The sequence below is a fragment of the Cibotium barometz genome, chromosome 34 (genome assembly GCF_041138505.1).
Source record: "Cibotium barometz isolate CiBa-2024 chromosome 34, ASM4113850v1, whole genome shotgun sequence".
Classification (NCBI taxonomy): Eukaryota; Viridiplantae; Streptophyta; class Polypodiopsida; order Cyatheales; family Cibotiaceae; genus Cibotium; species Cibotium barometz.
Window position 1 is genome coordinate 3,650,778 of NC_141079.1, and position 18,130 is coordinate 3,668,907.

Here is an 18,130-nt window from a genome sequence, read left to right on the forward strand (position 1 = left end):
GTTATGGGCATCTCTATGTTGCCAGATGTTTCATGAGGGAACAGGTAACTAGATGTATGGGAAACAGAACAGGAGTTTCAAAGGGAAACAGGCCTAAGGGTTTCATGTGGAAACAGGTCGTAGGTTTCTCAAGGAAACATGTATTTGGGTTTCTCCAGGAGATAGGTCACATGCAGGCAGAAGGTACAGGAATGGACACATGTTTGGTACAACCTTGCTACCGATTGGACAGGGGACAGGGAATCCATGACAGAGATGGATAGTACCCTTGGAAGGTAGAGAGGGTTTGTACAGGTGTGTCGACTGTATGGTATGCTGTGCTGTGATACTCTTTTGAGAGACAGTTTGGGAGTTTGTGTTGTGATGCAGAAGCATTGGATGTGTCAGGGTGTGATGCTGTTCATAGTGTGAGAGGCTATGGATGGTTGTGGCAATCCTGATCATGGGAGATTGCTTCTGTATGCAGACTCAATGTGAGAGAGAGTCTTTCGATGTGAACAATGGCTGGATTTGTTTGTGGATGCCGTGTGGACAAGAAGCCATGATGCAGGTTCTTTGCAGGCTTCGGGAGTTCTACTGGGACGGCTAAGTTACCAGCCTTATATTGTAATCAAAGCTCTTATAATCAATTAAAGAAATACCGCAAGGGGCGCCACTGCGATTTGGGACCAATCGGTGTCCGTGTACTATTTGCAGGAGCACTCTAGCTCTCCCTGTTTGTTTTCTTTTCTAGGTCCTCAATGGTGTTGAAGTGTTTTATATGCAAGTGTTTGTTTCACCGCCCTTTGGTTTCTGAAGGCCGGTTTTCATGCTTCCGTTGCCGGGACATCGTCGACTTTCTCAAGGAGGCGAGCCCGTGGTTGTCACATCAAAAGCTTCAACATGAGGAAAGTGAAAAGGAAGTGCAGGAGACAGTGCAGGGTTGTGTGTCTTTGCCTATATGAGGTGAAGAGCAAGAGCTGAAGATGAAGCTCAAGAGAAAAGACACCAAGGACAAGGAGTAGTCAACCAGGAGAACAAGAAGCAGTTGAAGTGTTATGGTGCAAAACATTCGACAGTTTGTCACCGGCCGTATCTTCATAGAGGCTTCATGGGTTCGGAAGACTGTTTCTTTCTATGTTTAGCAATGGTGATCTACTATGCTTCATCGAGGACTTGTGCTTACCACTTGGGTGGAGTGCAAGCAGGTTTTGGGTGCCTGAGGATGTATCAGATGAGGGTCAGATGGAAGTGGAGGAACTTGACGAGGTTCTTATTCCTGAGCATATACTGGCACATAAGGAAAGAAAGGTACAGGGTAAGGTTTTTCGTCGCTATTTTGTGAAGTTCAAGAGCTGTTCACTGATGGATACGAAGTGGATGGAGGAGGTTCACTGATGGATGCGAAGTGGATGGAGGAGGGTGACTTAGCAGATTCACCTCAGGAGTTGCAGCTTTATCTTGATGCCTATGAGTTGGAGTCGACTCTTGTTACGGCTCATTCAGGTTCAGCAGAGCATAGGTCTAGAGCATTGCTTGATGCTCAAGAGGGGGGTAGCACCTCCGCTCCCTTGTTACAGACAGGCTCATTTGTTATCTAGGAGTCGCTTGGTGACATCTTTGTATTCACCCGAAGGTACTGAGGCTGACAGTACATCTGCTTATGGGACTTCTATGATATTGTGTTCTAGTCACAAGAGATGGTGGTTGAGTATGGTTCACAGTCGCGCGCACCTTGAACTCTAACTGCAACTATGGATAACTCTATGGAGGACATAAGTCTTGCGAGCAGTCCAAGAGTTGGTTTGGTTCATGGAAATATGGATCGAACTCTGTTTGTGCATGTATGCATTCACTTTTTGAGGTAGAGGTATTTTTGTATTCTGGTACCATTGAGAATACATTGGGAAATACTCTGCATTGTGTCATGTGCTGCATGTATGTTGGTATGATACATCAAGTGCTTTATTATGTTCATGGATGCACCATTGGGTGTAACTCCTGCGGGATGGCCATGAGACATATGTGGGAAAGTACTTACTGGATGTAGTGTTTGGATGCATTGAGTGCTTTCATATGCTCATGTTTTACCATCAGTCGTGGGTCCTGCGGGATGCCCATGGGCGTAAGGCTTGCGAGCAGCCCTTAGACTGTTACTTTGGAGTAGGTGGAGCATTTTGAGGAGCATATTGTTTGCGAATGCATCTATGTGTCATGCATATGTTTGTCATATGTAGAATGATGCATGGTTTTGTTTTTGGCTAGCACAGTTAACGTGTTTCCATTTGGTTTTAGACTTTTGCTGTAGGTTCTGAAGGAACAAGCAAGAGGACAGTGTGGCTTAGTGTGCAGGATGATTATTTTATCACCCAGATGCATTGGAAGGCCATTGTTTTTGCCATATAGGGTATCTTTGCTCATAAGATGCTTTACTGTGCCATTGAGTGCAATCGAGGACGCTTGCCATTTTTCAAGAGGGCGGTATGTCATGACCCTGTGTTTTTCTCTGGACAAGATGCAGGTGTGCACGGGGACATGGTGGACAGTGTGAATGGCATCAGGTTGGAGTCAAAAAGGGAGCCCATGTGTGGACAACCCCAAGTGTGAAGGGGGCCAAGTGATTAAAGTCTCTCATAACCCATGGGGACAAAGGGTTTTGGTGGAGACAAAGGTTTAAAAACCTTTAAAAATTATTATAAAGCCCTTCATTAAAGAAAAACGTGGCCCATATGCTATTTTGGAGCCACGTGTGCTTTTTGGAAAAAAGAGGGGCTTGCAGGCAAAAGAGGCGCCTATCTCTTGATGAGGCGCATGTGCTTTTTGGGAGAGGTGGACTGCATGTTGGCTGCGCATAGAAGGGCCTGTGCAGAACTGTACGACTGCTGCAGGTACAGTGTACGGCTGCTGTGCAGGTACAGTCCACGTGGCAGGTCAGGTTGCTGTCTGCAGGTACAGTCCACGAGGCAGGTCAGGCTGCTGTCTGCAGGTACAGGCGGCGCAGTCAGGTATAGCTGCAGGTACAGTCCACGTGGCAGCTGTACGACTGCAGGTTCAGATGTACGATTGTACGGCTGCAGGCATATTTGTATGGACAGGTACAGCTGATATAGGTGGCTGTTGTACGACAGCTGATACAGAAAGGAGGGGCTGGTTTTTCCTGAACATAGACATCTCATCGATGGCGTTCATCTGAAGGAACTTTCAGCTTCTCTTTGATTTGGGTTCAGGACTGTTTTGGGACAGTTTATGGGCTATTTTTGTGTGGCTGCAAATTCAGCTATGTGCTTGGGTTTTTGGCTACAAGTACAGGTCATTTGGTTATGTTTCTTGGCATGGGAGTGATGCAAGCTCGCATGGCTGCGTGCTCATGGAGCAGATTGTTTTCTTCCTGCTAGAAAGGAACAAAGGGACCTACAGTTATGGGCATCTCTATGTTGCCAGATGTTTCATGAGGGAACAGGTAACTAGATGTATGGGAAACAGAACAGGAGTTTCAAAGGGAAACAGGCCTAAGGGTTTCATGTGGAAACAGGTCGTAGGTTTCTCGAGGAAACATGTATTTGGGTTTCTCCAGGAGATAGGTCACATGCAGGCAGAAGGTACAGGAATGGACACATGTTTGGTACAACCTTGCTACCGATTGGACAGGGGACAGGGAATCCATGACAGAGATGGATAGTACCCTTGGAAGGTAGAGAGGGTTTGTACAGGTGTGTCGACTGTATGGTATGCTGTGCTGTGATACTCTTTTGAGAGACAGTTTGGGAGTTTGTGTTGTGATGCAGAAGCATTGGATGTGTCAGGGTGTGATGCTGTTCATAGTGTGAGAGGCTATGGATGGTTGTGGCAATCCTGATCATGGGAGAAAGCTTCTGTATGCAGACTCAATGTGAGAGAGAGTCTTTCGATGTGAACAATGGCTGGATTTGTTTGTGGATGCCGTGTGGACAAGAAGCCATGATGCAGGTTCTTTGCAGGCTTCGGGAGTTCTACTGGGACGGCTAAGTTACCAGCCTTATATTGTAATCAAAGCTCTTATAATCAATTAAAGAAATACCGCAAGGAGCGCCACTGCGATTTGGGGCCAATCGGTGTCCGTGTACTATTTGCAGGAGCACTCTAGCTCCCCCTGTTTGTTTTCCTTTTCTAGGTCCTCAATGGTGTTGAAGTGTTTTATGTGCAAGTGTTTGTTTCACCGCCCTTTGGTTTCTGAAGGCCGGTTTTCAGCAGCTTATGTTTGGGATGAGTTTGTCCTCGACCTTGAGCGGCGGTTTCTACCGCCCCATTCCTTGGAGATTGTACCAAGAACAGCTAGAGTTTTTGTTTTGGTGTATTTGCTGAGGTATTGCTTGGAGTATGTTCCACAAGATGGTGGTCTAGACTTGTGGGTGTTGAGTAGTACGAATGGATACAGATCTAGTGCAACTCTTCGAGGGAGTGGTGCTTTCTTCCTTTGGAGTTGGTGCAAGCAGTTCTTGTAATCGATCTTAATACATGCAATTGTGGCTAGCGGAGTTTTACTGGGCCATTCTTTGGAGTGTTCTTCCTATGGATCACCGAAGGATAATCAGTGGCCGACAACGTTTTTTCTTGCATGGTGGACAAATGGAAAGTGTTGGATCATACAAGAGTTGGTCATTTGTGGGTCTTTGTGCTTACGCGGTGAGTATGGTATGTGAGCCTTCACATTGGACGCAAAGTGGTCTTGTAGTGTTCAGGGATCTTGGGTACCCTGGATGAGCTTTGCTCGGATCAGTTCTTTCTATGAGAGTGCACTTTATATGGACACCGTGCAGCTGAGGGAAGCTGCAATGCAAGTGGGGGAGAATGTGACACACCTCACCTACATATAGGCTGTGGACAGCAGGACTAGGGTGTGCAGACAGTTAATAGAGGCAAGTAGGCGTATGGATACCTCGAAATTGGTGCATGTGCCATGTGGCAATCACCCATTGCACAACAACTCATGGACAATAAAAAGAGACCGACAACATTTTTGTTGGTGGACTAGTACTTGGGGTGCATATACATACGCGAGTAGTAAAATCGCCATAATCATGTGCATTTCTCTTGTGTTTGGGGTTTGAAGTATGACTCTCTAGCATAAGGGCTGGCCAAGGGGATCTTCAGCAATGCATGGGCAGTGAATTGACATCTTCATTCTTAGCCAACTCTTGTACTTGAATTTCAGTTCTTTCTTGTATATAATACATATCAGTAGTTTAGGACTCTTGTGTGTGCTATATGGCGTGATTCCACTGCACTCTTTTCTATCTCTGAAAACCCTAGCACATAGGCTCGAGTGTTCTACAGACAAAGAACATGAAGTGGACAAAAACTCAACATATTAGCTAAAAATAAGATCACCATTATATTATTGCAATATTGCAAATTCAACTAATTTAATCTTAGTAAATAAAAAGCCTTTTGATTTTTTTTCTTCAGAAAATCGTTTTTTTTCTTGTTTGAGATCAACATTGAAATCTTGTGTTTTCATGCATGTGTGTATGTGTGTGTAATGTTAAATAAAGAACGATGGGTTTTGGGGGAAGAAAGGACATAGGTATTGAGCCCTTGACTGCACCATGTTCTCAGCGGGGGGCATGAGATCGAATCTTGACATCCAATAAATAAATAAATAAGCTAAGGACAAAGAATTTTGACCATCGAGTTGCTTCTTGTTGCATTATAGAGCCTTTTTGAAGCTGCCTGTTTTGAAATTGCAGATGGATGAAACACAATAAGTTCACTGCCTCTAAAATCGGAAAATTAGTCTTTATGGTAGAAGATTATGAAGGAAATTTACAGCCAAAGATCAAGTGGCTCAAAAGCATCAATGTCCGAGGAAGGGATCTTGGAATTGGATTGATGAGAGAGCCACGCATACTAGAGCGGACAATTGTGGAACTTAATGAGGGCGTGGAAATGTTACGAAAGAGTGGTGTCAGAACTGACTGGATTGGATGGGTCGTGAGAAGATCTCCAAGAGTTTTGGCATGCAATAAGGAAGAGTTGCAGGAACGGATTGCCTTTTTCTCTCACCTAGGCATTAAAGCAGATGATTTTGGTAGAATGGTGTACAATTTTCCAGCATGCCTTGGCCATTTCTCATTGGATGAAATGTACAGCAAGGTATGACAATCCTACCTATGTTTTTTTTCTTTTTGAATGTACTCTGGATCACTATAGAAAATGAAATACCCCAAACCCTTAATCCTGTAGACATATTATTTTAGAAAGAAACTCTTGGATACATGTATTGTGTTCTTGTATGGGCATTATTAGGGCTACACATTCTCTCCCCTACAACTCTTACTGCTGTAGCCTTACACATGGATAGTGGGCTTTAGTGGTATGGGACATGTTTGGGCGAGCCGCAAACTGCATGACATGGTATTTTTCTAGGATCAGGCTCAGGGGTGTTCTGGGCATAGCTATGGTAGTGTAGTCTGCTTGCTAGCCTCAATTTTGTTGGTCTTTATACATATTGCACGTTTGGAGATCTTGACTGCTGGAAGCATCCACAAAAATAATACTCTAACATGCACAATAAGCATGTGACATATCTAAGCTTCAGTTAAAAATGCTAAGTACAAGTCCTATAGCCATGGAGGTCTGAATACCAGCCCATGGAGGACTAATCTAGCCCTAATACAGCCATGGAAAAGGTAGAAGACCTAATCTAATCTCCTAAATCTGTGATCCAGCCCATGGAGGACTGAATACCAACAACGATGAGCATCCTATGCCTTTTATAGGCCTTGGGATTTACTGGTGAGCTGGCCAACTGCTGGTCGGCCAGGACCTAGACAAACTTGCTGCAGCCGACAGGTGTCCTCTCATACAGCGCTGGCCAACAGCCCTTCAATGTCCCCACCAGTCACTCCCTGTCCACAACAGCAACATATGCTCTTGATCTGGCAATAACTGGTTCTTTATCTTGTTGCCTCTTCGGGATTAGCCCTGGGATTAGCCAATGCATGTCTTGCACATTACATCCTCCTCTGCTAAACTTGATGATGGGATTCCAATCTGTGCTCTTGGATGGCTGTCATCATCCCACTGTCTATTCCTGGAGTCCCCCTGTCATTCTTCCCTCCTGGCAACCTTTTCACTGAAAACCCGGCCCGGTCTCCAAATCCACTCCAACTCTAAGGAAGATCTATGCATCTGTTCCATCCTATCCCCTTCCCATTCCTGCCCTATCCATGAACATTGTCTTTGGTCTTCTTTCCTGAGTAATGATTCTGGCACTGTCACTCAACCCCTTGGAGGTTTATCCTCCCTTGGAACCGTTGCTTGAAAGCCTTTCCCGGTGTGCCCCAAGTGGCACCTGACTCACAGGACTGTCATTCCCTTGGGTTTTGTGGAACACCACTAACCAATCTCTTGGGAATTTCTTCCATGTCTTGTGTTCCTTTCCTTGGGCCTCGTACGTGTGCACTTTTCTATACCTTGGACCTGCGCACCTTCACCTGGGACCAAATTAGTGTTTAGCCTTGTTGAGCCTGATGCTATGATGGTCTGTGTGGGAGCTGGGCTCACCATGGAAGCCGTGGAGGCTGGGGTGGTTGTCTGTGGAGTGGTAGTCTTCTTCGGACAATCCTTGGAAGTGTGTCCTTTTGTGTGACAACAGAAACGCCTACTCTCCTTCTCTTACTGAGCTGTCTCCTCAGCACTCAATTTCCCATTGGTCTTACCTACCTGAGCTTTTTGGTCTGGAGTAAGCTTGGGCGCATCGGTTGAGTTCTTGGAGCGAGAGGCTTCCGTGCTATGTCATGGGGAAGACCGTGTCTGGTTCTGGCCTTTTCCCCTTGAGGCGGTTGCCTTGTGAGTGGCAGGCTGGGAAGTCTTGGGCTTTCTGCCATTGTACTTCATTTCAACACTCTACGCAAGCGAGAGTGCATCCTCGAAGGTGGCTAGTCGAAACATACGCACTTCCCACTGGATTTGCGTTTCAAGGCTATAAAGGAATTGCCCTTTCTTGTCCTTGTCAGATATGCCCAATTGTAAACATAAGTTCGAAATCTTATTGGCAAATTGTAGGATTGGTTGTGCGTTTTGACGTGCCCCCCTAAACTCGTCTTCGAGTCGCTCAAGGTCAGCATTTAGGACATCGATTAGGCATAGCATCATCGGTATCATCTCAGCATTTGTATCAACACCATCATCATCATCATCATCATCATCATCATCATCATGGGAAGGCATGGGAACCCTGTCGGAAGCCAGCAGGTACACATGTAGCAGGCGGCCAGGCCGCTAGTGTATCAACCAGCAGCATGGGCAGTCATTAAGGGCAGCGCAGCATTTCAAATAGCAACATGTGAAGTTTATTTGTCCAAGAGCCGACCGACAGCACTTGTAGCTGGCTGACCAGCACTTCCAACATATATATAAGCATAAAAGCCATCATTCAGCAGATGATTCAGTAGAATCAAGTCATTCAGCATTCTAAGAAGTAGACGTCAACATCTAGCATGGAGAGGTCTCCCATTCAGTCACCTTTTGTACCAGTAGAACACCCTGACACCAACTATATCTCTCTTCTTCTCTCTCCTCTGTCTTAATCATGTTTAAATCAGCATCTTTTTCTTAATCAGGCTGAGGGCTGTGGATCAGTATAGTAAGGCTTCCGTGCATGCAACAAACAGACAGATTATGTGCAGGTATGCAGCCATGTACCAGGCTGTACAAGGCCTGGACGTAGGTAGGTGTAAGACAGCCTGGCAGGTAGTCAGGGTGGCGGAGAGAGAGAGAAGAAGATGATGGTGGGCTATTTGCAATAAAAGCACGCTTTAGGCCATCTATAGAGGGTGGTGTAAAAAAATTAAAACTAGTGCTATTCTTAATTTTTTTTGTAGCATGGGCTAATTTTTATAAAATGCAAGGAGGGGGGGGGGATAGTTTTAAATGCACAGTAAAAAATGCCAAAAAAATTTTTTTTTGGGAAAGAAAGCACTTACGTGATATTTTTGCCCAGAAAAAGGAGATGTTGCATGCAGGATAGGCTTGGCAAGACTATCTACCCGTTGTGATCCAATATAATACACCATGTATTAGTCGCTACAGGGCTTTGAAATGTTGTAATTAGCATTAATGCATGCTTTGTCTTGCCAACACAATAGCATAGTATAGGTACTTTGGTGGCATCCGTCTCTACACCTCCCACATCAAAACAAGCTAGGTGGGATGGCAGGGATGCACTCGCACATACATTAGTGGCACTTTTAGGGGAAATGAGAATTATTCCTCATATTTGCTCATGTAAAATTACAAACCTTACTTGGGATGTACTTAGTGCGCTTCACCAGATGTGTAACAAGGCATGAGTGTCTACTTACGCAGGTAGTTTGAGTCGAGCATATGAATGAGGGAGATTTAATGGATGAGTTCCTCACAAAGATTTAAGATCTTAGGGAGCAGATGACATGAATAGGCCAGCACACCTATTTATAGGTAAGAGGGGTTGGCTGGACGATTGGACATGGATCTGCTGGCTGACTAGGAAAAAGGTACCCGACATGGGAAAAATCCCAGAAAAATGTACAAAAATAGGGTGGCCAGCCCACAACCAAGGGCCATGAAAAAGGACCAAAAGGGGACACTAAATATGAGCAAAAACTGGGGATGAATGTGCTAACACCCCCTCTTAGCACCAGATGCTGAACATACTCCGAGAAGCCCAAGATGAGCCAAGGAAGCCTAAGAAACCGGCTTGGTGAACAAATCTGTTGCATTCTCCTTTGAAGGACAATACTCCAAATGCAAATCTCCAGCAAGAACCCGTTCATGAACATAGTGATACTATATCTCAATGTGTTTCGTACGAGCATGAAACATAGGGTTCTTGGCGATGGCGATGCAACTTTGATTGTCACACCAAAGAAGAGTAGATCCGGTAGGAGGACAACCAAGCTCCCCCAACAACCTCCGTAACCAAATTGCCTCACATGCTAGCATAACAAATTGCACGATACTCCCCTCTGTAGAGGAAAGCGCCACAATAGGCTGCTTTTTTCTCCATGAAATGGCTCCAGACCAAGTGAAAAAACACAACCGGTGGTCGAATGCCGAGTATCTGGATCTCCAGCCCGATTTGAGTCAGACCATCCAAGAAGAGTGCATCCTTGGCCATAGAAGATGCCAAAGTCCTGAGTACCATGCAAGTACTGAAGAACTCTGAGGGCACACCGCCAATGCTGCTAACGGGGTTTGGATGAGAAAGAACTCAATAAGCTGACTGCGAAACACACGTCCAATCGGGAGTAGGTCAACCAAACCAAACAACCGACAAGAACCCGATATTGTCCTTGATCAATCCCTAGAGAGCAAGAATGGTGCAAATGGTAGTCATCTGGGCCGTCGGAGTGAAGGTCTCATATAAGTCAACTCCAAGGCGATGAGCATAACCCTTGGCAACCAACCTCGCCTTGTGCTTGTCCAAGATGCCATCGGCTCGAAACTTCGATTTGAAGATCCAGCGCACACTAGTCACCTTACGCTGCAGTGGCCTAGGCACCAAAGTTCAAGTGCCATTCCGTTCAATAGCATCCAGCTCTGCCTGCATAGCACGACGCCAAGGCTCATGTGAAAGAGCCCCGTCCATAGAAGTGGGATCAGAAGGACCATGAATGATAGAGGACATAAGAGCATAGTTAACAAACATGTTGCCCTCATGAATTTGTTTCCTTGAAACTCTGGAAGAACGCCTGAGAGAACCAGACGGAGGAGTAGAAGGAAGCTCACGCAACCCAAAATCATGAATTGTCTGAAAATACTATCCAAGCACAGATCTGCTCGAACTCGCTGGAGCAGGAGTTGAGTCATCATCATCTGACTGAGAATCCACAACTGGAGGTGTAACAGAAGCAGAGGGAAGAGGAGGAGGAGGAGGAGGAGGCAGAGGAAGAAGAAGCTCACCACCCCCCTCTGAAGATGTAGGAGTCTCGTCGAACACCACATCATGGCTCACAACAACTTTGCCGGCTTGTTGATCATATAGACGATATGCCTTGGACATAGTGCTGTATTCGAGAAAAGCCATGCGCTGAGACTTTGAGTCCAACTTGGAGCGATGCTCCTTAGGCACATGTACATACACCGAACAACTAAATACCCGGAAATGAACAATAGAGAGCTTCTCACCATGGAAAGCCTCATATGGAGTTTTATCTGGAAGCACAGCAGTAGGAGACCTGTTCTGAATGTAGACAGCAGTAGAAGCTGTCTCATCCGAGAAACGTCGAGGTAATGAAGAATGCTCAAGCATAGCATGGGCCATCTCCATAATGGTCCTATTCTTCCTCTCTGCAACTCCATTCTGTGATGGAATATATGTTGTAGTAAGCTGTCTCCGAATACCATGAGCCTTGCAATATTTGCTGAAACTCCTGGGATGTAAACTCACCCCCTTTGTCGGTCCTGAGAGCCTTGATTGAGGAACCTGTCTCTTTTTCCACCTCAACCCTCCAATCACAAAAGTGTTGATGAAAAGCCTCATCCTTGGACTTCAAAAAGAAGACCCAAGTATATCTAGAGAAGTCATCCACCATCACGAGTATGTATAACGCCTTACTCAAAGACACGGTGCTCATAGGACCACATAAGTCTGCATGAACAAGAGCAAGTGATGTCGAAGATCTCTGTGTTGCCTCCTTCGAAAAGGCGGCTTGGTGTTGCTTCCCTTGTAAACAAGAGGAACAAACAGAAGATGGAGCCTTGATGGTCGGTAAACCCTCAACCAACTCATCCTTCGAAGCTCACTGTAGAAGATGATAGCTCAAATGGCCAAACCGAGCATGCCAAAGAGCTGAAGACGAACCAGAAGAAAGCAAAGCGGTCAACTTGTACAAACCACTATCTTGGACTCCCTGAGCCAAGATGCTACCAGTCTCCTTATCACGAATGGCAATCTCATAACGAGAGAAGATCACCTCCGCATCTAGAGATGTAAGAGCACTCACTGACAAAAGGTTAAATGCTAAATCTGGAATGTACAGAACGTCAGAGAAGTACCTCTTGTCCTTGGAGGAGCGGAAGATAGGGATGGTGCCATGTCCATGCACTGGCACGGAAGAAGAATCACCCAAAGTGATCTCGCCTTTCCTGGCAGTGAAGTCCTCGAACCAATCTCGATGGGGTGTCATGTGAGCAATAGCACCGCTATCCACAACCCACGACCGCGACTGAGAAGTCACAAGCAAGTATACGACGAGTACCTGCTAATAGAAGAATACCATCATCCTTCTTGGTCTGAGACACTGCTGAAGAGAAAGAGTTTTTTGCTTCTTCATCCGGCTTCTTCTTGTGACATTGGGGCAATTTATGACCCTTCTTGCCACAATAATGACACTCAATGTCCTTGTTTTTAGAAGATCTTCTTTTGTCTTTGTCTTTATCCTTGTCGTTATCCTTGGAGTTCTTGTCTTTCCCTTTCTTTTGTTGGTTCTTCCCTTTATCTCGTGCAGCTAAAGCTTCATCAGAACCACCAGAGGTCCCAGTCCGCTCCTCAAAGCGAGACTCAATCTGCATAATGGAGGGGAGAACTTCCTCCCAAGTAATTGGAACATGATGAGGAGACGAAACAAGAGATTGAAAATAAGCATCAAACCTCTTTGGAAGCTTGGAGAGAAGCCGAATAGCCATATCCTCTGTAGAGATATCCTTGCCACAAACAGCAATCTCGTCCTGGAGATCTTTCATCTTTGAGATGAAAGCAGATAAAGATGGAAAGGCAGAAACTGACAAGTTCATAAGTTGCTTTTCCAAAGCCAAAATCCGTCCCGGAGACTTAATCGCGTAAAGATCTGCAAATGCCTTCCAAACTTCATGTGCAGCGTTTGCTGTACACACATGAGAGAGAACAGAATCCTGACAATTCAACATCAGAAAAGAGAGAACACGACGATCATTTGCCTGCCAAATATCAATCTGTGCTTGAGTCACACCACCGGAAGCAAGGGTGGGAGGGGTGGCATTGGCAAGTGTAACAAGCCAATCCCAGAGATCCACGCCATGCAAGGCTTATTTCACCTTCGCCTTCCACAAAGTGTAGTTGGAGCCATCCAACTTTGCAGACTCAGAGAACATATGAAGTGTAGTCGGGGCAGCCATCACAAGAGCTTGGGCTCAATCTCAAAAAAAAAGCACAATCTTGGAAGGAGTGTCCACCACAGGTACCAAAAGCCACCAATCCTCAACTTAGAACACCAAAAACTGCAAGAGCCACCTGTAGGGAAGAAAATGCAGCAAAACAGATGCTGCAGCCTTGAAAAGGAGCAGCCGACAGGTGAAAAGGGGGATCTCAGAGATCAAACCAGTGAGGAAAGACCTGAATCTGCAGTGGAGAGGTGCCGGAAGAAGCTAGCCGACCAGCAGCAAATCTGAGAAGAAAACACAGATTTGAAGGTGCTGAAAACTGAGGCAAATCTGGGTCAGAAAGTTAACGCTGAGTGGGGCAGCAGATCAACGCTGAACCAGGAGCAATGATACCATGAATGAGTGCATAGAGCGGAAGCAAACAAACACTAGAGTGTGCTGTGAGAGAGTGCAAGAGAGAGAGAGAGAGAGAGAGAGAGAGAGAGAGAGAGAGAGAGATGAAATGTTATATTAACGCCTTCAAAAGGCCAAAGTGACCTATGAGACCAAAGTTACAACCATGTGACATCTGATACACTGTCTGGAAAAGAAAGGAGATAGCCCCACAATATATCAGTAGGGGGAGAGAGAGAGAGAGAGATGAAGCAACTATGCTGAATATACTGAAGTGATACAGTCCCAAGCAAGAGACATGAAGAATCTCATAAGTGAGGGAGCAAAAGGAAGACTAGACTATGAGAAAAGTGGGAGGCCAGCCCACCTATTTATAGGTAAGAGGGGCTGGCCGACTGGACATGAGAACCTGGCCAACTGGACATGGATCTGCTGGCCGACTGGGAAGAAGGTACCCGACATGGGAAAAATCCCAAAAAAATGTACAAAAATAGGGTAGTGGCCAGCCCACAACCAAGGGCCATGAAAAGGGACCAAAAGGGGGCACCAAATATGAGCAGAAATTGGGGATGAATGTGCTAACACTATATGCTATTATTGATGATTACTCATGCAAAGTTTGGGTTTATCTCTTGGCAGAAAAATCTCAAGCTTTCTCTCGCTTCCAAGAGTGGGTGACTTTGGTCGGATTGCAACCACACAGAAGGTTCGACAAGTCCACTCTAACAATGGAGGAGAGAATTCAATGTTCATCTCCAAAGCCCTCCATAATTTTTGCTCACAGAAAGGTATAAGCCATCAATTTTTCACGCCTCACACTCCTCAGTAGAATGGTGTGGTTGAACGCAAGAACATGACTATTCAGGAGGTGGCTCATACCATGCTTTCTTCTTGTGATCTTCCTCCCTCTTTCTGGGGAGAAGCTGTGAGCACTGCTGTTTATATCATCAACTGTTCTCCTGCAATGGCGGTTTCTCATATGACTACTGAGGAGGCTTTTACTGGACAGAAACCGTCCGTCTCTCATTTCAGAGTTTTTGGTTGTGATGCCTATGTTCATAACCTTGATTCTAACAGATCCAAATTTGACCCCAAGTCTAGGAAGTGCAAATTCCTTGGATATAGCTCTCATTCCAAAGCTTATAGATTATGGGATCCGAAGTCACAATCCTTGGTGATTTCTCGCGATGTTCACTTTGTTGAACCCTCATCAGATGATTTTCTCCCGAGCTTACCATCGAGGTCCCTCCTCCCTGTTGGGTTTAAAGCCCAAAATGACCCCTCAATGTGTATATTGTACATGTATTTTAAAGGCTTAGAACATTTAAAGCCTTGGCCATGTTCACATTGGACATGGCCACATTATTTTTAAAGTCACTTGAATAAAAGGAAAGGCCAACAATACAAATCATATGGCCATTTCCCCCAACCTACGAATTGCTCTCCTCTCTCAATTTTCGATAGCTCACTCCCCTCCTTTTCTCTGCTCACGCCTGTGTTCTATTGCCCCAACCTTGCACGCCTAGTCTTGGTCTACCACCTGGTGCCTTCTTCTCTCCACAACAACTGGTATCAGAGCTTTAGGGTTCCAAAAACCCTCTGCGCAGGCTGCTGGACAGCGAAAGAAAGATGCTTTTCTGGCGATGTTTTTTGTTTCTATCGCAAAGAAGAGGGTTCCCGGGCTCAAGGGGGGTATCTAGAGTACCAAAACAGCCCAAAACAGGCTGTTTTTAGGTCAAAAACAGGTCAAAAACAGGTTATGACAGCAATACGCAGGTGTACCAAATCGTTTAATTCACATGTATAAGTGTTTCCCCTCACGAAATTGACCAAACAGGTGAAAACAGGCACTTGAAAACACAGTTTCAGTCGAAATTTCTGCAAATTTCAGATTCGGACTGCTTTTATGTACGATATTTGTGGTCTTATGTACGCAAGCATTGTGGTTGCGCCCAATTGCTGAAATTTTCAGCGTGTTGCATTCCTCTTGTGGTACATAGTCGCAGTGAGTCATCATGGCCGCCACTTCCTCTGCATCTGATGCCAAAAGTTTGATGGAGATCAAACGCTTTGATGGTACAGGTTTTGATTTGTGGCAGGATAGAATGCAGGGCATACTGTTTCTCAAAGATTGCGATGATGCTCTTTTGGAAACGAAGCCTGCAGACATGCCAGATGAGGATTGGGCCAGACTCAACAAGAGGGCCAAAGCCTACATAAAGATGGCAGTGAATGATGACATTCTTGTTGACATCAAGGGTTTGGACACTACATTTGCTATATGGCAGAAACTGAAGGCCACTTATGAAAATGCTACGCCTGTCAATCAGGTGCACTTGATGCGTAAGCTGGTTAACATGATGCTTGATGAAGCCAAGTCGGCTTCTGAGCATTTAAGTGCCTTTACTAGTGTTTTGAGTCAGTTGCAGGACACAGGATTACAGCCATTTGATGATAAGCTCAAGGCTATCTTCTTGCTTATGACTTTGCCTGACTCATGGGAAACGCTTGTGGTTTCTCTGAGTAATAGCCCCAGTCTCACTTATGATGGAGTGAGAGGCTCTATTCTCAATGAGGAGATTAGACGCAAGGCCAGTGGGGAAGGTGGCAGCTCTGCCTATAATGCAAGAGGCAGGAGTCAAAAGCGGGATACAGGTACAGGTAACAGGACTCAAAACAGGAGCAAAAGCAAGACAAAGGACAAGGATGTAACTTGCTATCAGTGTGGCAGAAAGGGCCATAAGAAGCCCAATTGCAGGTACTTCAAGAAAGAGCAGGAAAGGAAGAAAGAAGCGCAGGAGAAGAAGAAGAAGGACGAGAAGAAAGGGGAAAAATCAGCAGGTGACTCTTCCAAAGATGCGGAGAATGCAAATGTATCCTCTAGTGTTGTCATTGAGGAGTTGTCAGACATTGAGGAGATTTTGGTTGCATCTTCATGCCCCTCAGATTTTATGCTTTTGAAAGCAGAAGACATGCTTATCTCAAGAAAGGATGTCATTGATGCATTGCTGAGTGCTAATGATGGCCTATCTCAGTCTTGGATAGTAGACTCGGGTGCCTCTTTCCATGTTACTCCATCTTTGGAGTGTTTTGCTACATATACAGCAGGCAGGTATGGCAAAGTTTACCTCGGTGATAACCATGCTTGCAACATTGAGGGAATGGGCACCATACGCTTGGCTCTTAACAATGGCCAAGAGTTTATGTTGAATGATGTCAGGTATGTTCCAGGCATTAAGAAGAGTCTGCTGTCAGTGGGCCAATTGGATGCACATGGCTATACGACCATATTTGCTGGGGGTTCATGGAAGTTGCTTAAAGGTTCTATGCTCATTGTCAAAGGTTGCAAGAACGGTACTTTGTATTATTTACATTGTAAAGCTTTGCCTGGCAAGTTTCTTGCAGTGGCTGACATTGCCTCCCACTTGGAGTTATGGCATAAGAGACTTGGCCACATGAGCTAGAAGGGTATTGATGTGCTCTCCTCTTTGAAGAGGGTTGATGTAAAGGGCACAAAGTTGGACTTTGTAATGATTGTCTGTTTGGAAAACAAAAGAAAACTTCTTATTATTCTGGTGTCTCTCGCAAAGCTAATCCTCTTGACCTTATTCACTCCGATGTGTGCACTATGCCTGTTAAATCTCATGGTGGTGCATTATATTTTGTGACATTCATTGATGATTGCACTAGGAAGGGTTGGGTGCATTTGTTGAAAAGTAAAAGTGAGACGTTTAATGCTTTCAAGAAGTTTCATGCTTTTGTTACCACTCAAAAGAATGCTAAGGTTAAATGTCTCAAATCTGATAATGGAGGAGAGTATGTGTCTGCTGAATTTCAGCGTTTTTGTGATGATAACGGGATTAAAAGGGAGTTGACAGCCCCTTATAATCCGTCTTCTAATGGTGTGGCTGAGAGGTATAATCGTACTTTATGTGAGAGAGTGCGTTGCATGTTGTCCACCGCTAATCTCCCTCAAGAGTTTTGGGGAGAGGCATTGAAAACTGCAGTTCATATTTGCAATCGCTCTCCTAATAGTACGCTGAAAAATGACATTCCAGAGGAGGTTTGGTCTTTTGAGAGTGTTCGGCTGCGAAGCTTTTGTTCATGTACGTAATGACTTGAGAACAAAGCTTGATATGAAGTCCATTAAGGGACTCTTCCTCGGTTATGGGGAAAAAGGTGAAATGGGCTATAGAGTGTGGTTACCACAGTTTAGAAAGGTAATTCGCAGCCGTGATGTAGTATTCAACGAGGCAAAGTTGCTCAAAAATGCTACATCTGCTCTGAGTTTGACAAGAAAAGAGTCAAATTTCAGCCTCTTGTGCCACCCATTGGTGTTGAAACAGAGCCTCATGATGCATTACCACAGGCTGAAATTGATAATCAGCCGGTTAACCTTGAGCCAGAAGAGGTAGGACATGATATTGATGCTCCTAATGAGGATGGACAGCCACCTGCATTGGCTGAAAATGATTTTCAGCAACATGAACAAGCTGAAAATGAGTTGCCTCTCGATGTGGATGTTGGAAATCATGGATCTAGGACTAGGCTAGCCTATGGAGGCTCAAACATAATGCTAAACATGATTATAAACAAATGACAAAAGCAACACAAAGCAACACAAGATGCACTTACTTGACCAAGAGATTGTGTACTT

At 45.1% G+C, this 18,130-nt stretch overlaps 1 protein-coding gene across 3 annotated transcripts in view; it reads left to right on the forward strand.

Annotated features, from left to right (window-relative positions):
• The window catches only part of LOC147618620 (transcription termination factor MTERF2, chloroplastic-like), a 74,461-nt gene that overhangs the window by 40,411 nt on the left and 15,920 nt on the right, over window positions 1–18,130 (forward strand). For all 3 annotated transcript variants that reach the window (XM_086773648.1, XM_086773649.1, XM_086773650.1), the window contains exon 2: window positions 5,706–6,111. In XM_086773648.1, the coding sequence (XP_086629774.1) occupies window positions 5,706–6,111 (406 nt within the window). The remainder of the gene's footprint in view (window positions 1–5,705; window positions 6,112–18,130) is intronic.